The sequence below is a fragment of the Acanthaster planci genome, linkage group LG19 (genome assembly GCF_054643075.1).
Source record: "Acanthaster planci isolate LZ-2023a linkage group LG19, COTS_SCS, whole genome shotgun sequence".
NCBI lineage: Eukaryota > Metazoa > Echinodermata > Asteroidea > Valvatida > Acanthasteridae > Acanthaster > Acanthaster planci.
Window position 1 is genome coordinate 8,993,892 of NC_141795.1, and position 23,375 is coordinate 9,017,266.

At 42.5% G+C, this 23,375-nt stretch overlaps 1 protein-coding gene across 8 annotated transcripts in view; it reads right to left on the reverse strand.

The window, feature by feature from the left end:
- Nucleotides 1–947: 947 nt before the first annotated feature.
- The window catches only part of LOC110984920 (uncharacterized), a 55,594-nt gene continuing 33,166 nt past the window's right edge, over nt 948–23,375 (reverse strand). For 5 of the 8 annotated variants that reach the window (XM_022245559.2, XM_022245557.2, XM_087130082.1 and 2 more), the window contains exons 11-21: nt 22,375–22,496; nt 22,000–22,072; nt 21,362–21,592; nt 20,868–20,961; nt 20,128–20,277; nt 19,475–19,559; nt 18,698–18,854; nt 16,312–16,983; nt 15,396–15,476; nt 9,227–9,407; nt 948–8,153 (exon numbers count right to left, since the gene is read on the reverse strand). In XM_022245559.2, coding sequence (XP_022101251.2) covers nt 4,159–8,153; nt 9,227–9,407; nt 15,396–15,476; nt 16,312–16,983; nt 18,698–18,854; nt 19,475–19,559; nt 20,128–20,277; nt 20,868–20,961; nt 21,362–21,592; nt 22,000–22,072; nt 22,375–22,496 — 5,841 coding nt within the window. In that variant the 3' untranslated portion in view covers nt 948–4,158. The remainder of the gene's footprint in view (nt 8,154–9,226; nt 9,408–15,395; nt 15,477–16,311; nt 16,984–18,697; nt 18,855–19,474; nt 19,560–20,127; nt 20,278–20,867; nt 20,962–21,361; nt 21,593–21,999; nt 22,073–22,374; nt 22,497–23,375) is intronic. The other 3 variants (XM_022245560.2, XM_087130081.1, XM_022245561.2) reach the window with 2 other exon arrangements.

Here is a 23,375-nt window from a genome sequence, read left to right on the forward strand (position 1 = left end):
TTCCTTCTGGGGATGACATCACAGGTTTGCCATGAATATAGAAATTATCAGTACAAAAGCCAAAAAAAGAAGTAAATCCCCACTGAAAAAAGTGCAACAAATTGAAAATGAGGTTAATTGCGATGTAAAGGTGCATTTTGAAGGTTTGTATTTAAAAAAATTCCAAAGCACCTACCTTTGTAAGTTTGAACAATTGTGAAGAACTAAAGGCATGAAGACCAACTAACAGGCAATAGGAGGGGGACCTGAGGCTGACAAACAATGCTCGTTATGATTGGTACATTTTAAAATTTCGAATGGTGGGCCTTGGGGGCATGGACCTCCAGGATGCACTATAGGACAGGCCTGTGCTACAGGACACAAGGGCACACCCAGAACCAATATTGAGAGTGGGCCAAAAAATGTTAATTTTATGGCTTTTCTGAGAGAGGCAACATTTAACCACTCTGAACACATTTTTGGAAGAAAAATAGACCCCAAAAAATCTTAAAACAAAAATTGCTCCTTTTGGGGGGAGAAGGGCCATCCATGGCCCATGTTGGCCCCCATCCACCCTTGATAGGGCAGTTTTGGTCTTGCCCTCGGTGGAAAAAAAATGAGGGGAGGTAGAGGTCTAGAAAACAGTGTCTACAGCAGTCTCCCTCCCTCTGGTTTTGCCACCGTTTAGCATATTCAATGAGAAAAATTGTTTGCAGACACAAGCCTGGATTCTTGGCTGTTTCAATATCAGAGACAAAGTCAGAGTGACAGATGAATTAGTTCATAATTGATATCTCTCATTCCAGAAGGCTATGTGTGAATCTTGTGTCTGTGCCATGTAGGGGCCTTGGTCTTTGTGGATTGCAAATACATGAACGCATGCTGGTAAAGATGTTAACCATAGCTCTGGACACCCGTTGTGCAAACTTCCATCAACTCGGTTAAAAATGGAATACAGAAAGCTACCATTTTTACAACAGTTATTCATGTAGTCTCAAAGTTTAATTTAATTCATCATATATACAGGAAATAAGTGTGAGACGAAACAAAAAGTGCCCAATTAAAGCCACGCAGTAAGTACAGGCATTTACAAACACAAGGGAACCTACATGTGTCTGATGGGAGGAGGGGAGTGCAAAGAATTATGAACATCAAGTGTAGTACATTATACAAACTGAAACTCTCAAACAACCCCATATAATAACCATATTACTAAAACCAATTGGAGAACACTAAAACTTACTTTCAATAACTTAAAAAAATCACCACATTATAAAAAGTGAGATAAATCTCTCAGTACATTTTCATTCAAACCATGGCGGTAGGAGGTTTCTCTTGGGGGGGGGGGACATCTCACATCATCATGTCATCTATGTGTATAACTTGATGACATAATGTAACAAACAAATTTGAGCGTGTAAAAGACTTATCGAGTAACTCACAAAGCAAAGCAAGTGATACTTGAAAATCAAATGACTAATTGAAATCTAAATTAACAAGCCTTGGCGGGGTTGGATTTTAAAATGCACAAGCCAGTGGACGTAAGGTTTAACTAAAAACGTGATTTGACTAATTATAATCAACAAATCAAAAAGTTCAAAAACAAATACATGTACATCTTACTAATCACTAAAAATGAAGCAATGGGTCAATTGTGCAAAGGGAAAAACCAACTCTTTTAAATGCTTTTAATTTAAATTGGGTGGCAAGTGGTACGAAAGAAAATATCGTGCTTGAAGGCTTAGTTCTAAGTTCTAAAGCATATACAATAGCCATTTACATTGGAGCCAGTGTGCTTGACTGGAATTCATCATACATCACTACAGTGTATTATTTCAGCTTTGTTTACCTTGAAACTTGCCCAGGATTTCATGTTTTCAGATGCTCAATCTGTGTTCTTTTCTATCCATTCTTTCTGAATTCTTGGCATCCCTTTAACCCAGTTAAACCCAAAGATGTTGGCTGCTCCAAGCATTTTAAGACCAATAACTATAAACTGTTTTTCTTTGATGTTGTCCTTCATTTTGTTGAAAGCTTTTTTTTTAAAATTTCCCTTACCGTTTCTTTCAAGGAAGTGTTTTGATCAATATTAAGCTAGTGATACTGAAACATCACCAAGTATAATCCAAATCCCAGTCAACTACACAAAGTTTGTATGATGGCTATTCATAGATGTGGAGAAGAGGGGACCGGTCACAACAACATCCAAACACCTGACTGCCCTAAACAAGACGATCCTCAATAGTACAAGGTAAAAAACTCACAAATCAACAGAAATCAAACAAGTGTAACCACAAACTAGATCAAACGTACACAAGCATGCAATTCACTGGAGAAATTTTGTGGACTCTTCTAAAACAATCAAAACAAGACTTGGATTTCAAAATATCAGATTCCCAAAAATAATCACTTTAACAACACTTTTTTCCAGATTTCTGACTTCAGGATTCTACTGGTAGCTATGACAATCCTTGTCATGTACTAAGGCCTCGGTGATCTATATTTCAAATGTACTTTTCCAAGAAACCGATGCAACAGGTTAAGTGGTATTCATCATGTGACCTCTTGCAACTATTTATACAATGCACAGATTTTAATAGATAATAATTATGTAAATATGTACATGCAATGAGCCACCCAATTATTGTGCCATTGGACAACTGGTTTCTTGGCCTAGGAAAGAAATCAAAGCACACATAGCTTCAAAATTCAACTATAATCTTAATCAACCATGTAAAAAGGAATCAATCAATCCAATCTAAATGCAAAATATCATCTTGAATACCACTTAAGTCCTCAGACTAGTTGAATTTTTTTTTGGTTCTCTTTAAAAGAGCTGCAAAGTAATAAATACATTTGTCTCCGGAAGGAAAGTTTGACTACCGTATCTCTCTGAGAAAATACACCTGAAGTTGTCTCTTTAATATACAGACTATGTATCTAGCCACAAAATAAAGCATTATGTACACGCCTTAATATTTAACCATAAACTGACGTACACAAAAAGTCCTGATCAACGTTGCTGTAGAAAGTAGAGTACACAAAATTTCTTCCTACCTCAAAAATTGAAATTAACACAATTTTTGTACAATAAATATATAGTTATTATTATATATATTATATATATCTTTTAACGTCTATTATAATACAAGATTAATTCCAAACACATGAATTCTTTGAGAAAACTGCAGTGATGTATCACAGCTGTTCTTGACGCACCCACTCACGTACAAAGAGACATTTCAATGATGGCCAAGAAATAAAGTGATATTTATCAAAGGTAAATAGCAGTGTTTGCATTTAACTCCTTTTAAGAAATTCAAGTTGGGCCAAACCTTGTTTGTGTTAATTCATATCTTTCAGCAGGACGAGCAGTTTTCATGAGATTAGTTTGAACTTGCCTCTGTGCAGCAGAAGAAAGTCCTTCAAAAATGAATATCAACTTTGGTTGTTGGTACAACACCAGGGCACTGGAAACTTGTTCTGCGTGGAAAATGACCTCTTCATAAAAAGTGAAATAAGGTAGCCAGTAGCTGACCTTTGACATGGGTCACAGGAACATGTGCTATGCCATCTTGGAAACACAAACAAGCCTACTTGCTTCGCCTCAGGAATCCACAACAAAACACTACAGATCCCCATTCCTAATTGCCTTTGTATCACTTGGATTTTTATGAAGAAACCCACGACCATTTTTTTTGTCTTATCAACCCTGTAACCAACAACTTTAAATCCTCATTTGCTGACACTAAAATATCAGGGGATGAACTTCCGCCACTCAAGTACGATAACTATCAAGTTTATCATTTATTCTGTATCAATTTTTTTGGTCGACAGACAGAAAAGACATACGGAGAACAGACTATATTACACAGAGGGAAACCCTGGCTTTACCTTACATCAATCAAAGTTTTTGTCTTCCTTTAACAAAGACACAATTATCAACACTAATATTGCCAAACACTGTCAAAATATAACATAGTACAAAATCCATTCAACTGTATGTTAGGTTGTTGCTTTTTGGGGTATAAGCCCTTTTGTTTGTTATGATGAATCTTACATTAAGTTGCAATTTTTCTATGGTTTCCACATCCCCCCTGACCGAATTGAATAATTTGCCTTTTTGTTGAACTGAATGAATGCATCAACTCATTGTTTTTTCTTTTTACCTTTTCGGTGCTATCGTCTCATCATTGCTTGACCATGGCTGCCCATGCCATATCGGTACATCTCATTTTCATAGTGGTTTGCCCTGAGTGTGTGTTGGGGTGGTCCCATGTTGACCATGTGATGAACAGGTGGCTCCATGAACCCCGGCCCTGCATTGTGGTAGGCATTGTGCATGACTGGCTGTGAATGTCCCACGTAACCGTTTAGTGTTCCTGGTTGCGAGGGGTAGCCTTGAATGTAATTGTAGTTATGGTGTTGGGTTGGGGGCTGCTGTTGTTGCTGTTGCCGTAGGGGAGGGTTCTGGTGGGTGGCTGGGTAAGTGTTCTTGCAGACGACGTGCTGCTGCATGTTGCAGTGCTGGGTCGCCGGGCTGTTGTGGGCTGGAGGGGTGGCGAGACGAGCAGGGTGACTGGGCATGTTCTGGTTAGACATCTGTGGATGCTGCTGATGCTGTAGTTGGTGCAGCTGCTGCTGGTGGTGCGGCTGCTGCTGTTGTTGGTGGTGGTGATGGTACTGTTGCGCATACTGCTGCTGGTGATGGGGGTAGGCAAACCGCTGGATTTGAATCGGATGCTGCATCTGACTGTCCACCGGCACACCTCTGTGTCCACCCATCGGCTCCCCCATCTGATTGCTCATCTGCTGCAACTGCATCTGCTGCTGCTGCTGCTGTTGCTGCTGCTGTTGCTGTTGAAGCTGCTGATGCGGCTGCTGCATCCGGGGCCACACTGCCACTTGAGGAGGCTGCATCTCGGTAGCCACTCTCGCTGGCGTGGGTGGCGTGTTTGCAGTCGGAGGTGTCCGCTTCCTCTTAAGCAGAGGGGGTGGTGGAGTGGTTGTGGGTATTAACGGAGGTGTAGCATTCTGGGGTGGGGTGAGATTGGCCGTTGGTTTAGGGGACCTTGGTACTGCTATGGATGTATTGGTCATTATGTCATTGGTCATCTGCTGCAGCTTGGCTATGTTGCAACTGGTGGCCTTCCGTCGCTGTGGCGCTTGACCAGCACCGTACCTGATGTTGGATTTGCTGCTGTTGCGGTGTGTGGGTGAATTGACCACATTGCCCTGCATGCACGGCACTTGCTGTGCATTCATTCCCGGTGAGCACACCTGTGGACTGCCCATCTGAGGACTGCAGGCTTGATTGTTGATGGGAACACCGTTCAGCTGTGGGCTGCTGCGCACACTCTGTGAATTAGCCATGTTGGGGCTACACACCTGGGTGTTGGTCATACCAGGGCTGCAAACACTATTACTGGGTGCCATTACTGGGCTGCATACTGAGTTACTCATAGCCGGGCTGCAAACAGCATTGCTCATAGCCGGGCTACACACCTGCACATTATTAACTGCTGGGCTTCGGGAGGGGTTATTCAACACAGGACTACGCACCTGTGTGTTGGTGATGCTGGTACTGCATGCCTGAACGTTACCCATGGCTGGGCTGAGAACCTGAGCACTGTTGACAGCAGGACTACACACCGTCGGACTTTGCATGCTGTTCATCTGTGGACTGTTCATGTTGCCCACGGGATGTGGGCTAACCGATGACATCTGCGGACTGACGTTCATCTGTGGGCTATTCATGCTGTTGACCTGATGCGGGCTGGGCATCTGCGGGCTCATGTTGGGCTGCATCTGCTGCTGAGGGCTGGCTATCATATTTGGACTGCAGACTTGCTGCTGCTGTTGACTGACTATGCCGGGGCTGCAGACTTGGGAGCTATTGCTGCTCATGCCCGGACTGCACACAGGCTGCTGATTCAGACCGGGCTGACCGGCCATCTGTGAAGCACCCATGTTAGGTGCTGCCATGACCTGGTTGCCCATCCCACCGCTGCCACCAATCATCTCATTCTGTTCTAGTTCACAAGGTATCTCTGCAATTTGCATGCACGAATTGCGGTATGGCATCTGAACCAGTCTGCATGAGGGCAGCTCATGCTGAAGGGGTTCCATCGGCTCGCAGGACAACTGTCTTGACATGACAGCATCACTTTGAAGATTATCCTGCATGGTGGATGGTCCACGTGCTGAACAGTCTGTCTCAAGTGGCATGCCACCATAAGATGGCTCACTGCTCAAATTGGTTTCGTTACTCCTAGCTGCCATACTCAATATTTCACTGGATTCTTGTGTCATTGTGTGGGTTTCCTGACTTCCAGCGACATTTTGCTCTGTTGGCGGCATCAGAGTTTCCTGACTGTTGATGCTATCTTGCTCCCCAACAGAATCTGAAACTGTAGGTTTCTGAGCTTCAGAGGAACCATCATCTCTGTGATCCTGCACAGCAAGGGGCTCAATGGAATCTTGTGACCGTAGATTTGCAAATACAGAGGCTGGTTCAGGAGAATCGTGCGGTAAGGAATCATCAGCAGATATCCTTGAATGTGAGTTTTCTGCACGATCCTCCTCGTTGCACTGCTGTACTGCAAGTTGTTTCTCTTCCACGGGGCGCAGTTCTTTCTCCACAAGAGACTCTTCGTGCTCGGCTAATGTCTGCTCCTCGTCCTGAGCACGACCAAGATATTTATCCACTTCCTCGGGATGTTCATCATCTGGAAGTGGATTCTCGGCCTCAAATTGCTCAAAGGAGCGCATCACTGCTTCTGTCTCCTCATCCTGAACCATGCTCACATCCATGATCGATTCCACAGCTTCTGCTGTTTCCATAAGTGTGGCCTCATCCTGCTTTTGGCAGTTGACAGCATCTTCCTTATCTAAGATGATGTCCCTGCTCTTAAACACTTCGTCTTCTGAAAGGTTCTCGACATCACTGTGCTCGTGTTTGCTTGTCAGGTCAAACTCTTGACTGTCTCTCACTACTCTTTCATCACTGGGTTCACCACATGTCTTGGTGAAATTTTCCTCCTCACTGCCATGGTTTTCCTGTTCACTGATTTCCAACATTTCACCACTGTTGTGCTGTTCATCTCCAGAATTGCTTTGCACCAATGTAAACTTATCTGGTTCACTGTCTTTACACTGGTTGTCACTGTCTTCGTCGGAAAGGACACTGATCACAGGTTCTTCAACATTCTTGTCAAAAGAATCAACTTTCCGGTCTCCTGAGTGGTAACTTTCCAGATCCTTCTGCAACTCAGTTTTGAAATTATTGACAGTATTACTTTCAAGCTGGTCTTCGCTGCCCGGCTCCTCAGACAGATCCGAATCTGAATCCGACTCTTTACCCATGCAAGGATGATCACTTGGCTGGGTGGTATGGTTCAATGTGATCCTATCCCCAACGTGATTGGAGGGTAAATCTTTGTCAAGGTCGGAATCAGAATCACTGAGTGTTATAATGGGAGTAACTTTCACAACCAAGCTATCCTCCTTGGGTGCCACTCTCCCTCTGAGTTTTTCACAGGGACTTGGACTTAACGCCTCCTCGCAGCCATTCAATTGGTCACAGTCCCCAATGTTGTCATCTTCGTCGGTGGTGCAGTTGCCGTCTTCGCAGTGCTCAGACGACTGCGGCAGCCTGTATAACGTCAGTGACTCCCCAGTTGACACAGAGCTCCTGGAGGATGCTGCAGTACTATCGCAATCATCGTCCTGGTCAGACTGGCTAGAATCATCAGCATCATTTCCATCCGATTCGGGATGTCTCGGCACTGATGGAGCTCGCCTCTTTTTGCCCTTCCAGGGCCAGCCACGCCGTTTTTTCTTCTTGCGTCGCTGGAGTGGCCTACTCTTGTCCGAAGTGCCCCTCTTGACCCCCTTAGGCCACCCACGTTTTCCAGAGGTGGGGGTCACGGGCTCATCGTTTTTTGGCAGCGGCTGTTGTGTTTTACTCCCTTTGACTGGTGTCTTTGCTGATTCAGCCTTATTGCGCTTGGTGTACTTCCTGGTGACGGGTTTTAGATCTTCATTGTTGTTATTACTCTTGAGTTTACTTGCTGCTCTGCTTGATGGCAGGAGAAAGTCATCCTCTGAATCAAAACTGCCAAAGGGTTCTGTCTTCCGCTTTTGGCGTTTCTTGTAGGTTTTTCTCCCATCAACTACAACAAAGAAACACAAATAAATAAAACGTAAATGTGAGGTATTTATATAAATAAATAGACCGTAAATATACGATTGGTGAGGGCAAAACCAATAATGTAAAAACAAAAAATGTCAATGCTGCATTAAAATGTCTTAACATCCTTCCCAGCCAGAGCCATATATTCCATGCGAAGCGAAATGTGTAAAAAGTTTAACCTGTTTCAAGTGACTGCAGAGGCCAATTTGGCCATGGTTTTGGGGTAACATTTCATGACTGAATAGGAATGTCGATTGTTGGCGCTGGAGCTCGAGCACATACTGAAAGTAGTCTGAACAGGAATTTAATAATTTGTTTCATGATTTGTTTCCAATACCGGCTTGACTGAGCTAACACATAAAAAACCTTAATCAAGGACAACTTTGAAATTCGAAAAACGATTGAGAGACATATTCTGTGGGCTCATCTTTTCTTCGAGATTGAACAAAAAGAGTCCCATTTGCATTTCTCAGACTCTCCTGTCGTTGACTACCTTAGGATGCTGCTATTCCCATGCCAGAAGAAGGGCTGCAGAATTACCACGGTACATGTATTTCTTCAACATTTTTAACACTCTGCTAAAATTCCAGAACAGCATTTCAGCATGATCACAGAAATCAGACAGCAAGAGAAGGGAAATCCTTTACTGTCAGTAACCATTCTTGTCTGATGGCAAATAGAGATTTTAAAAAATGGCCAAAATCTTAAGCAACTGTCAAGAAATAAAAGTTCAAAAAACCTATTGGCTGAAACTTTGGCTATTACATGAAAACCTATCAACTGGAACCATGGTAGTTTGTTGAAACGCAAAAAAAAAACCACAAAAAAAAGTTCCAAAATACTGATGCAGCCCAAAACCAAAACAGCACAGCATTGGCAACATTCAGGCAAATGAAGATTTTTTTTTTGCCACTGGACATGCTATTCACCAAGAATTTCAAAACGATAAGATCTCACTCCAAATTCAAGAGTTTCTCAAGTATGATCAGGTATAGTACACCATGACACTCACGTCACATTTGCTAGTAAGGTCCACACAAAATGATGCCCTACCTTTTGACTTAATCAATGCTGTGTCTTTGGTTTTCTTGCTTGGCTCCGTCTCACTCGTTGCTGCTTCATGCTTTCTCGCTCTCTTAGCCTCCGGTTCTCTTGTTAATGGATCGCTGTTGATGGACTCCAACACTGGTATCTGCCGACGACGCTTGCCTCCATATTTCCTCCTCATATACACCTGTAGAACACAAATCAGATGATAACTCAATCGATAACTGATAACCGACAACTGTACTGATCAATACTACGTTATAACTTCTGAGTCATCCCACTTTTGTCATCACTTTTGAAAGCGTGCAATATTTACGGGGGGGGGTTGAGGTGTTAAGAGACACTATGCATCTTTCAAAAAAGCCGAGAAAAATGATGGTTGGCCATCACTCTTTTCTTCTGTACTCCCTGGGAGGAGGGGTCAGAGGTGAAGAACAAAAAGGATGACAATGTGTATGTTGGCACGTGCACTGTGTCTTAATTGGGCTAGAGACACTTCTGTTTAGCAAGATTCAGCCAGAAAAAGTCTCTGTTTATATATCAGAGAGACTTTTTCTGAATGAATCTTAAGTGTCTCTAGCCCAATTAAGACACAGTGCATGTGCCAACATACACATTTCTTTAAAAAAACAAGGCTGAAATAGTTTGTTGTTAGCCGTGCACAACGAGCACAATTAGAATGACAAGAAGTGCTCTCCCACATCTAAAACGTTGGGAAAATCTTTTAAGAAAAAAACTGGACCATTGAAAAGGTAATGACTTAGGTGAACTATGCATCTTGCAAAAAGCAGAGAAAAACGATGGTTGGCCATCACTTTTTTGGTACTGTCTGGGAGGAGGGGTAAGAGCTAGTACACTGGTTACTGACTCTGTACCCTGGTTACTAACTCTGTACACTGGTTACTGACTCTGTACCCTGGTTACTGACTCTGTACACTGGTTACTGACTCTGTACCCTGGTTACTGACTCTGTACACTGGTTACTGACTCTGTACACTGGTTACTGACTCTGTACACTGGTTACTAACTCTGTACACTGGTTACTGACTCTGTACACTGGTTACTGACTCTGTACACTGGTTACTGACTCTGTACACTGGTTACTGACTCTGTACACTGGTTACTGACTCTGTACACTGGTTACTGACTCTGTACACTGGTTACTAACTCTGTACACTGGTTACTGACTCTGTACACTGGTTACTAACTCTGTACCCTGGTTACTGACTCTGTACACTGGTTACTGACTCTGTACACTGGTTACTGACTCTGTACACTGGTTACTGACTCTGTACACTGGTTACTAACTCTGTACCCTGGTTACTGACTCTGTACACTGGTTACTAACTCTGTACCCTGGTTACTGACTCTGTACACTGGTTACTAACTCTGTACACTGGTTACTAACTCTGTACACTGGTTACTAACTCTGTACCCTGGTTACTAACTCTGTACCCTGGTTACTGACTCTGTACCCTGGTTACTAACTCTGTACCCTGGTTACTAACTCTGTACACTGGTTACTAACTCTGTACCCTGGTTACTGACTCTGTACACTGGTTACTAACTCTGTACACTGCTTACTAACTCTGTACCCTGGTTACTGACTCTGTACCCTGATTACTGACTCTGTACACTGGTTACTAACTCTGTACACTGGTTACTAACTCTGTACCCTGGTTACTGACTCTGTACACTGGTTACTAACTCTGTACACTGGTTACTGACTCTGTACCCTGGTTACTGACTCTGTACCCTGGTTACTGACTTTGTACACTGGTTACTAACTCTGTACCCTGGTTACTGACTCTGTACACTGGTTACTAACTCTGTACCCTGGTTACTGACTCTGTACACTGGTTACTAACTCTGTACACTGCTTACTAACTCTGTACCCTGGTTACTGACTCTGTACCCTGGTTACTAACTCTGTACCCTGGTTACTGACTCTGTACCCTGATTACTGACTCTGTACACTGGTTACTGACTCTGTACACTGGTTACTGACTCTGTACCCTGGTTACTGACTCTGTACACTGGTTACTAACTATGTACCCTGGTTACTGACTCTGTACACTGGTTACTAACTATGTACCCTGGTTACTGACTCTGTACACTGGTTACTAACTCTGTACCCTGGTTACTGACTCTGTACACTGGTTACTAACTCTGTACCCTGGTTACTAACTCTGTACACTGGTTACTAACTCTGTACCCTGGTTACTAACTCTGTACACTGGTTACTAACTCTGTACCCTGTTTACTGACTCTGTACACTGGCTACTAACTCTGTACACTGGTTACTAACTCTGTACACTGGTTACTAACTCTGTACACTGGTTACTAACTCTGTACCCTGGTTACTAACTCTGTACACTGGTTACTAACTCTGTACCCTGTTTACTGACTCTGTACACTGGCTACTAACTCTGTACACTGGTTACTAACTATGTACACTGGTTACTATCTCTGTACACTGGTTACTGACTTTGTACACTGGTTACTAACTCTGTACACTGGTTACTAACTCTGTACCCTGGTTACTGACTCTGTACACTGGTTACTAACTCTGTACACTGGTTACTGACCGCCCAAAGAAACTACTGCTTAGTACAGATGCCACATAAGAGAACAATTTTATCAGCTACAGCCCTTTAAAAATAGGACAGATCCAATCTACGACAAGGTTAACAACATTCTCAACACAGAAAAGACAAGAGAGAAGAAAAAAGAAGACAACTAAATACAGTTTGAGGTGTAGCAAGCAACATGCACTGGCCTTGAATTTGGTAATTTTTAGGGCAAGCCTCTTTGGCCTTAATTAAGCCAAATTACAGAGGGTTTCACGGCCAGTTGGGAGGGCACCAAGGCCAGATAAAATCTGCAAAAGGGGCATGGAGGCTAAATGCCAATATTCATTCATCAAAAACTTGACAATAAGAACATACACTGCACACACACACACACGCCTCGTACACGGACCTCAATGTGAACTGTGTATCGCATATACAAGCATGGAGAGAGAGAGTCAGGCGACTCTGCACGTAAAATCTGCCGCACGTACTCCTGCTGGAATTTGAGTGTACGAATGGAGGCATTCAGTTTTGCGGCGGGGGTGTTGCTGCTTTAAGTATTGGCACATTCCAGACCAGTGCTTTCATGTACAGAAGTACACTATCGGTCAAATGTTAGATCGCACGTGTGTGCACCATTTGAGGGAAGTGTTTGGCACAAAAATATCCCGAGTGGCGAATAAATGATCAAACCTGTGTGATGTGTCTTTATTTTAATCAAATAAATTCATGTTTCCAATGGTTAATGGCATCCGTCTAACTCCATTTCGATGCCAATTCCGAGACAGTTCCTTGCAACACGTTAAAACGCCATCTTAGATCGCCTCGAGCTCTTGAATTGAATTATTGCAGCAATTAAACCAATGATGACAAAGTTTGCGTGGTGGGAAAAGCTTTATAAGTGATATTTATAAGGTAATACGAACTCCAATACCTTGGAAATGGAAATAAGATAACCAAGTCAGTTATAAAAGGGAAGCTGTTTTGCATTTGAATACCATTCAATGACCTTTCGAGAGCAAACAATGGCATCGAAGACTCCACTCACTAATCATGAAGAAGGGATGATAGAGGCTTGGAATCGGGAGGGAGTCGCCAACAGGGAAACAGCCAGATGGATTGGCGTGAGTTTACCATCAGACACAATCTGACAAAGCTTCAGGAGAGTGGAAGCATGAATGCCCAGCCAAAATCTGGTCATCCACGGGCTACAACAGAGAGGGACAACAGGCACCTCGTGCAGTCATCAAGACGCGACCGCTTCAAGACTGCCCCTAAGCTGGCAGTTGAACTTGCCAACCATGCTGGTGTGCAGGTCAGCCGCAGGACTGTATCACACCGATTGGCTGAAGCTGGTCTTCATGGGCGAGTTGCCAGGCACAAGCCCCACCTTACGCCAGCTCACAAGGAGAGAAGATTAGCTTGGGCCCGTATCCATCAGGGATGGACAGCTGCTGAGTGGGACCGCGTTCTTTGGAGCAACGAGCGTCTCCAGTGTGAAAATTGACCCCAGAATAAAGAAGAATTATTCGAGATTCTCAATCAGATCTGGGAAGGCCTTGACCGCTATGTCATCAGGAATCTCTTGGATTCAATGCCAAGACAATGTCAGGCCGTGATTGAGGTCAATGAGACCTATACGCGGTACTAAACGATGGGCCATTGTATGCGTTTTGGGGTCATGGGTGCCGCCATCTTGGATTTTGCTGATATGATAATGAGGGCATAACGTTGTGCACAGAGACAATGTCAAATTTGGCATTTTTGGCAACCTTTGATTCCTTACATAAAACATGAATTTATTGGAATATGGACATCAAGGAAGACACAGGTATAGTTTGTAATGACTTTTTATTGTTTTTTGCAATCATTTACAAACAAATACGTGGTGCGATGTCAATGCGATTTAACTTTTGACCACCAGTGTACTGGTACAGTGTACGGTACATGTCTACTGCATGCTTCGTGCACAGGTGAATGATATACACGGAATCGACATCGAAGCTGGCAAGCGTCAAAATAAACTTTCAATGACTTTGCAAACATCTGAAAACAAGGATTTTTGTGTTTTTAATAGGCTTATGGATGTTTATGGAAAAAGGGCATGACGGCCAACGTAAATATAGGGCAAGGCAAAGCTGGCCGTGAGGACGGAGATTTTTTGTGGGGCACCTTCATTTCAAGGCCTGCATGCGTAAATAAACAGGCTTTAACCCAAATCCCTCACCCAATAATATCCAACAGCTCTTATTGCATAAAGTATGCTAAGTCCAGCAGGACCCAACACCCTGAAGAGTGTGATTTTGGTTCAATGCAAAAGTACAACTCCAAACAGGACCTTTGCCATTGGATCTTCTTGGCTTTATTAAGGTTAGAGTTCTGTGCCCATTTAATGTTATGTTAGGATGAAGTGATGGCGCAGTACCATGCAGGTTGTTTTAATTGGTAACAAGGGGTTAAATTTTTTTCTGTGCAAGGTCAAGGCAAACCCTCGTAATAGTTTTGGGTGTTGTGAAATTTATCTCATTGCGTATTAAGCTTTTGGCGCTGGGACCATACTATGACTAGACACATTTAATGATGAATCTAATTAAGGGTATCGGAAAGTAGGGGAAAAATGGGATTTATTAAAGGTACAGTCCATCATTTGCAGTTATCCAAAAAGAAAACAACAAAATTATTGTTGAAAAACATACCGGTACTTAGTTTAAAGATGGATATAAGACTTAATCCTTGCGAAATTATTATTTCTGGGAAGCTTTTTTTTTGACGAGAACAATGCAGGGGTGAGATTAGAGGCAAATAAAATATCTACAAAGCAAATCCTCCCTGGTTTTGAGGGTCCCAAGCAGTGTACGGTCTACTGTATACATTAGTGCTTGTCTCGAGGCATCCCATACAATGCCCATTTCTTGTGTTCCATGTCAAACACATGTAAAAAAAAAAGATGTAAAAACATCTTGACGATAACTCAGGGTTTTCAAGATTTTGGAAGAGATTGTTTGAAAAATCCTGATATCAGGAAAAATCCTGGAAATACCTTATCCCGACAAAGAAAGGAGACCATTTTCCAACACTGCATCTTTTTAGATGCATTTTTGGAAAATTGCCATTAGAAACGTGCGCAAGCATTGACACACCACACGCCCACAGTTGCTACAATTCATCTGTTAAGGGCATGACATTGCGTAGCTGCATTCGACCGAGCATATCCCAGACACTGCATTCAGGCACCATTCAAAACATGACTCAGCAATTTTTGACATGAAATTGAAATCCTAGAATATTGTTGTTCTCGGAATATAAAGTATTCGCAGGGCTGAAACTTCATCAGGTTTGCTCTTAGGCATCTTTCTTATATTTTGAGTAATTTTGTTGCCTCAAAGGAACACAGTTCACAATGACAGACGATGGACTGTACCTTTATAGTTCCACCACACCCCAGGGCACAAACACACAAAACAACAGGTCAAGCTTTTGGTTTATCTACAGAGAAGTGTGACTTCTTCTCCCAAAAAACTTTCACAAAAGCTTGGTGAACACTTTTGTTGAGTGAGAATTCGAGCTCCAGCCTTGAGCAGGATTCTCGCTATTCTGCGTACCTTTTCCTTCGTAAGCTCGGGTGGTGGTATGTCACAACTGTCGGCTAAGCCTTCGGCGGAAGTCCTGTCCCTGGTTAGAGGCTGCCACGTGAGTGAGTGAGGCGTGTGTGAGAAGCATTAGGAGTGAGGTTAAACAGGGGTGTTACAAACATGTGCTGTTTGAGAAGGATGCTGGAAAAGCAGTTGTGACTTCCAGTCACAGTCTGGTCTGGGACACCCAACAGAGACCAGTTCAAATTTGGCATTCTAATCGGGAAACAATTTCAAACCCCTTAGAGAACTGGTACTGTTGAGTGAAATGGAAGGATGTCAGACGTTTGTTTCAAGAGATAAGAGGCCATGTGCTTTCCAGCATTGTCAGTGAAACTGATATATGATATAATTTTAAAGCAGCAGAACAAGTTAAAATGCACAGGTTAAGATGCATTTTCGTCTCTTCGAGTAAGTAGTAAACCAATCTTGTTAAATTTTGAAATAATGGGAAACAAGTGCAGGACAGATTATCAGAGTACAAACGAAATATCAAATGGGCAATACACGATTTCTCCACCCTCCTGCCAAATAAAAAATCCAGAAGAGGGAACTTGGGTTCTATTGTCTCTTGAAGACGTCTTTTTCTCAATATGCTCATTTTAAACAAATGAACCTTTAAATGCAGACACAAAAATGTGCGGTCGTATTTCAGGTACTTAATCTTAGGAAAAGTGATAGGGTGTGGAAATAAATAAGCCTTTTGTTAAAAACGAGATCAGTTGCAAGCATGTTTCACTCTAACTTAGATGTCAATATTCAATGCTAAAAGTTCCACAATATTAAAAGGATTTCAGTGCGCTGGGTGAAGAATTTCAACCAACATTTGATGGGTACCAAGGATAACACTTCAAAGGAAATGACTGACACTTGTTTGCACACTTACCTTGGGTTTAGTGCCACTGACATCCTTCTTTTCATCACTCTCAGAAGGCACGTCATCCTTTTGGCCCTTTCGCCGATGGTGAGCTTTAAGAAGCGACTTTGACCGTGACTTCCGATACACCTTCAATTTGGTCTTGTCCACTGCCGGCTCTTTCGGACCCGACAGTAATTTTTCGGGGACATTTTTGGACTTGGACTTGGTGGACTTTCCTTTCGCTTTGACTTTGCGGATCTTAACCTTTGCAGACTTTTTCTTCACCGACTTCTCGGCTGTGGATTTGCCAGAGGTTTCTGAGTCCTTTTCCGATGACTTCTCTGAATGAGATTTCTTCAGTTTCTTTGGTGAGCTACTGCTGCCCGGCGGCTTCAAGGATTTATCGGACGACGACTTCTTGTGTTTCACTTCCTTCAACTTGGATGCCTTTTTATACTTGGATTTGGTTGAGGGTGGTGTCTTTGGCGGTGGAGACTTCGGCGGCAGGGCCAAGGTGGATTTCAAGTGAGAGGGGTCGGATGTCTTGAGTGCAACCACATTCAGGCTGCCCTTGAGGGGTGACTTGAGGGGTGGTGGTGGAGTCCTCATCAAGTTTTTCTGCGGCGATGACTTTGGAGAGAAGTCAAGGCGCCGTCTCTCCTCATCGATGTCGTTGACAAGGGCTCCCATCATTGCAACCTAATTCAAATATTCAGATAAAACACACTGAGGTTTTGTTTTTCATTCAGTAATTTACTATTTGCAATTTAAAAATATGAAAGAGTGAAATCAATATCGCAACTATTCCGAAGTAAAGAACATACAATCAACACAGGTCACCTTTTCTAATCGTAGCATCTTCTATTGGGCAAAGACGTTTGTAACCATTTTGCAACTTAATTCTTCTAGTCTTTTTTAAAATTCATGATCTTTAAACTTGCAGTCTAGCACTGATTTATTTAACATAACAAAGCCAGGAGTCAATGAGAATGTGTGACCTTGTAACAGCAGCTGCCTACATGAGAATTAATTGCATATGAAGTCCGTGGTTGTTCTTCAAATTCACACTGACTTGTAAATCTTTTCAGGGGTGAGACCGGACCATTACGAAAAATCCATGAACTTCAGTAGGTATTATCTGTACATCTACACACGTACATGTATGTACATGTATACGTACATGTACTGGTACAGGTGCATACGTGTACATTTAGGCCTACTTGTACGTACGTAAACACTGTCAATGGCATGCAGGTTTTTTCATGTTCGCTGTATTAACGCATGCACGTATGCACATTACATGTACAATGTACACAACATGTACATCCCAAGTTACATGTACGCATAATATTGAATATGTACATGTACAACATTACTAAAGAGTTCCATGTTTTTTGCCCTAAAAGTTTAAGAAAGATTAGGACACCGCAAGCAGTTTGCGGCAGTTTTGTATTATTTGTTCCATGTTTAAAAAGAAATTCAAAGTATTAGCCTACACATTGTTTAACCCTACCCCCCAAGGGTGTATGTAAAATCGTATTGAAATTGGAGGATTTGGGAGTGTTAGGGTTAATGAACACTTACAGCACACTATGTTCTTTAAGCCTCTAACATCATACTACAAGCATCTGCAATGCCCAAACTTATCAATCTTTAAGAGGAAATCTCTGTATGTTGTCTCCCCTTCAACATGCCATGTTCACAAGCTTCATCTCCACCCATAAAAAATCGCCACAGATTTTTGGCGCCTTTATCAACAGATAGATCCTCATCTCGGTCAATTATCTGATATACCATTATGTCAAAATATCCAGAATCATGCATATCCTGTGAAACATCACAAAAATCAACCGATTTTCAGTAGAAAGCCACACGGAATCCACCACATGTACTTATACATGTACGTACACAACCCAACATGGCATCCGTGTTTTGGTGCTCAAGTAACACATGCACAACACATGGCATGTGTTGCTGGTTTGTTTCACACTTATGTTCTGGCCTGCTGCACATTACTGTACACAAGTGGGATTACACGCTTCACCCCATTCCGCCATTACTTTTACTACCACTACCCCATGTACCCAATGTGCATACTATAGTATTTCAGCGGGAGTAACACAAATTTTTGTACTTCTTGATTGCCCGTACTAGACTTTACCAAGTCTCAAATGAATCTTATTTTGCAAATAATTCTACCAAAAGTGTTAAACCCAAAAAATCTGCAAAACCAACACCGGATTTTTGAAAAATCCGGAAATCCAGAAAAATCCGGAGGAATCTCACCCGTCTTTTAAACTAGACAGTGCCAAAATGAATGGCACTTCTCACATTTACCACGGGAACTGTGAAGGTTGAAGCAGCCTAGGCTGATTCTAGGAATGCATGAAATGAAGGAAATGAAAGACTATACCTCACGCTTGACCTCCTTCTCCTCTTCCATGATGGCCATACCACTGACCACTAGTGGTGTCCACCTCAAGCAGTCCTCGTCCAGCTCAATACGGGAACTCCTGGCCACTCTGGCCTTGTGGTCATTGATTAACTTGTGACGTAACTTCAGCACGATTCTGACGAGTGGCAGAAGAGTAAAAGGACGGATATGATCAACAGAAAATCCAAGCAAGATCGTTCACAGAACAAAAACCACAGACTCAAAATTATCTTCCATGGGATTTAATTCATCGTCAACTTGTGTAATAAACAGTTGTTTCAGACTACAAAACACACTACAACAAAAACTATGCTTAACAACACAACAGTCAGTAATGTTACTGGCTCAAAATGTATTGCAGCTCAACCAATGTCACTGCACTGCTTGATCTAAGCACTAATATTTCATAACAATAGAACGCACCTGGGGCCAATTTCATAGAGCTCCTTAAGTGCAAAATTTGCTTAAACACAAAAAACCTTGCTTAAAAACAAAGGTTACCAGCTCAAATTCTATGTGATTGTCATGCTCACCAAAGGACAGGTGAATACCATTCCAAACCAATATACATCATACAGAGGTTCGGCCGGTAACCTGATTTGTCAAGCAAGGTTTTTTCACGCTTAAGCAAATTTTGTGCTTAAGCAGCTCTATGAAATTGGCCCCAGCTCATGTGCTTACACCCCTTCCAACAAAGAACTCCTCAGGGATAGAGTCCCTTGTGTATGACAGGCTGTCAAGTCTTAAGCCGCTTACCTGTCATCCTTCTTGCCTATCATCCTGAGTGACTGCAGTGTAGCTGCGATGTCATGCGGACACATGCCGGTCGCTCGGCTGATACCTGTCACATCAAGTCATTCCAAATGATTGGTGTTATTCACCGGAAATGTTTCGAATCAAATTCTGCTGTAGCCGCGATGTTGTGATGCATATAGGGGGGAAAACGGGGCATAACTTATGGGAGTCAGCGAGGGTACCAATGGAAACTGACAACTGCACCAGACATGAATCATTTGAGTCCTCGTCTGAATAGTGAATATGTGTGTGTAGAACCACTGCCAACTGGTTACACATTGTCAAATACTGCCAACAGAGAAGCAAATATTAACTTTGAATTGCTTCAGACAGCAACTTGCTTTGGGAGCACAGGAATCCAGCAGGAAGGCAAAGCAGTTGTCCCTGACACCCACTTTCATTTTTTCCTAGATTAACGCACAAATATTTGAACAAAGCAGGCCAAAAACCAGTCCAATTTAGAAAACTGCTACACATTTAAACATAATACGGTATCAAGCACATTAATAAACTGAGACTGACAATCCACAAATTGAAATTGAGAAGACGCTTGGTTGTAAAGAGGTCAATAAAAAGGGGGGGAATTCGAGAAATTCTCACTACAAAGCACTCACTTTTAATGGTGATCTTTCTGTTCTCCCCGTTCTTGTCCAGGAACTCCAGGATGACGCTGCGCCAGTAGGAGTTGTAGCTGACCCGACCCAGGTCTGACAGGGGTTTCTCGGGGGTTCCTGGCTGGCCTTCTTGTCTAGACAGCAGGTAGCCTGGACAGACAGGGAGAGGGTGACAGAGAGAAGAGTTACAACATCCAGATCTGCCTTCCTGCAACCTACTGGGGAAGACTTCACAACAAAGTTTTTCCAATCTAGGATTTTGGATTTCTGGGATCTGTCCTTTCAGCAGTTTGGAACTTTGTGCAGATTAATGAAGGATCTTTTTCTGCTGCATTCTGCATAATTGATTGGTATGATATTCATGTACTTTGTCCACATACAGGACGAGCATGGTGGATATTGGTCACATTCTTATACACTGCCTTTAAGTAAGACCAGAGAGACTTAAACATGACTTGTTCAGGCTTGACATTAGCCCAACATGTTGCATAAAAAACCCCGAAATCAGGCTTTTGCCCAAATCCGGCATCCCTGCAGCATAGTGCCAAACACAGATAACATAATAAATCCACTCCAACAGGGACTACTGGGGTGAATAAACTCATTTATCATTCCACCTTAGCGCACAGCATGATTCTTCAATATCTGGAGAATTCTCCATGGGAACTTCACGCTCCAGCCTTGTAGGTGGGCCAAAGCAACTACGAACGTGGACTGATGTTTGCCAGTGCATTACTCACTGAAATCTATCAGGAATCTGCCATATCCTTTCCGCTGGTACATGGGTAACGTCATGATGCAGGATACGTTGTAACGCTGCTGACAGTGCTTTTCCTAGGGGGAGTACATGAGGAACAAGATAACATCTCTCAGGCTCTTTTCACAGTAAAAAGTTCCGCCAGCCAGTTCAACTACTCACAAGCAACTTAAAGCCATCCAGTTCACAATTTTCACGTTTTTCTCTCTCCCACTTAAAAATGTGCTTAGGTCATCATCATTTCAACATGAGCTTTCACTTTGATGTTGGAAAACTGTCAAGAAAGGACGAATGTCAACAAGGAGATTTTTGATATCGAGGAAAAGTTTCAGGCAGGAAAGTAAGGATGGATAAGAAATGAATTCATCAATCAGTAGCCACTTATCAAAAGTAATTTAGGATTTTATTGTGATTGTATGTATATTCATTTCACTGCACCTTATACCAATGATTACTTAATTAAAACAAGGTAATTACTTTTGAAAAGTAGCCAACAATATGACAGCCCTTTGAATCATTCTTGGTCAGGACATAGAAGAGAAATGGTTCCACATCGTAGTAGAGAGTCTTGTGGTCTAGGAACAACTTGGCCAGCAGACAGAGGTTCTGACAGTAGATCTTGCTGACGTTACCGTCCACCTCAAAGACAGACAGGTCATTGTGCCGGTAGATCTCATTGGCGGGGGGATGGTACCAACCACATTTGGCCTGAGAGCAACAAAGGAAAAAGAACTTTCCAATCAAGTATTGGGTGGCAGTGTGCTGTGTGCAGAATTGCAGATGACAGCGTACGCAAAACTAAGTAAGTTCAAAGGTTATGGTCGCCCCAGACTATAACCTTTGAAAAGGTCACCCGTCGTCAATTGTGCATGGTAGAATTCAGCATCTTTTAATCCAAACCTGACGCTGGCAAACTAATAACATTCCCATTGCTTTCTAGTTCTGGTACTAAGTGAATGGTATTTTGGTTATCCAAACATTTTAATCTTTGGAGCACCACACTGTTTTGGCACAGTAATTGCCAGTAACCTCAAGCGTCATTTGAATTCTACACCATGTATGCATAGGAAACTTGATGTTAAATTTGGGGCTACAATCAAAGCAGCCTTACTTACCAAGTGTCTGACGAGGATACTTCTGCTTTTCATATACTTCAGGCAAAACTCGCACAAGAAAAGCTTTGGTAACCTGAAACAGCAAGCCAATGCGGTAATTTTAGACACAAAAGTGATGGCAGATAATACATTTACAGATTTCAGAAGAAACAATTTTGTGTATCTATTGCACGACATGAATACCGATACCCGCAATCTGTGATTATGACAAGGATTTGTGCATCTCATGTTAACCAGTGTTCAAGATATTGGATTCCTGTGTACGCTACCTCAGGGGTTTTTGTCCGAACCTTCTGCAGCATACAACACAGAAGCTATTCATACATATGCAACACCCTGGTAACCCTCTATGAAGTGTGAAGTTGAACAATATACCTGGCATATTCCTGAGGGTAGGGCGACGAGTACCATGTCTGTATGTGATAGCGGCCAAACTCAATGCAGCTGGGGGACCGCGACTGATGGTCCATCTGCTGGGGCTCAGCACTGCTCGTCTGCTGCAGGGGAATAATGATGAGAACGGTTGGGAGCTGAGTTTGCTCTTTAACGGCAGGGCAACCGCAATGCCTTCAAGGGCTTGGAGCTAAGCCACTGCAGCTTAAACATTTCAAGCAAGATACATGTACATGTAATTAGGAAAGGTTATCCGTTCTGGGAATATGAATACCTTCTGGCGGAGGAAAGGCTTACTAGTAATCTATAGGCAATTGCGGTGACCATGGTAATGCCATCAGTGATTATTTGCAGAGGCCCCCTATAATGGTGGTAAGCATTGTGACAGCTACTGTACTGAGCCACTGTTCTATGACAGTTGCTCTATACAAAACCCAACACAATGCTTACCGCCATTCAAGGGGGCCATCAGGATGTGTCCAGTGAAACATCTGTGGATTCATCTAAGGTTGAAAAAGATTCCACCCCCACTTCCCAAATAAGAACAGTACATGGAGAAAAACAAATCTTGGAAAGGCTGTGTGTTAAGCATCCATTTCAACTATAAATTCGATCAGTCAATCCACTTGTGCAGGTTATGACAACAGGTGCGTACATGATTAGCACATTTTCCCAGGTACATTTATGTATGCACAAAAACAGTTTTGTTGCATGAAAAGGAAGTCCCGACTTTTTTTTAGTGGAGATTAACCACATTAATCATGACTTTAATGAAATAGATGGCACACGAGAATAAGCAGAAGCATGTTTGACTTTGGGGGATAAAAATTAATGCTGTGTCATTGCTCTGGAAAAGCTGATGGTCAGAATGTGGTTTTTTTTGGTTCCCCTGAGACTGGGGGAGTGTACCAACCCCAAAGTACATGTATTTGTTGTTTGTATGGAGAGTTTTCTGAATCCTCTAAAATCCAACATCATGCAGC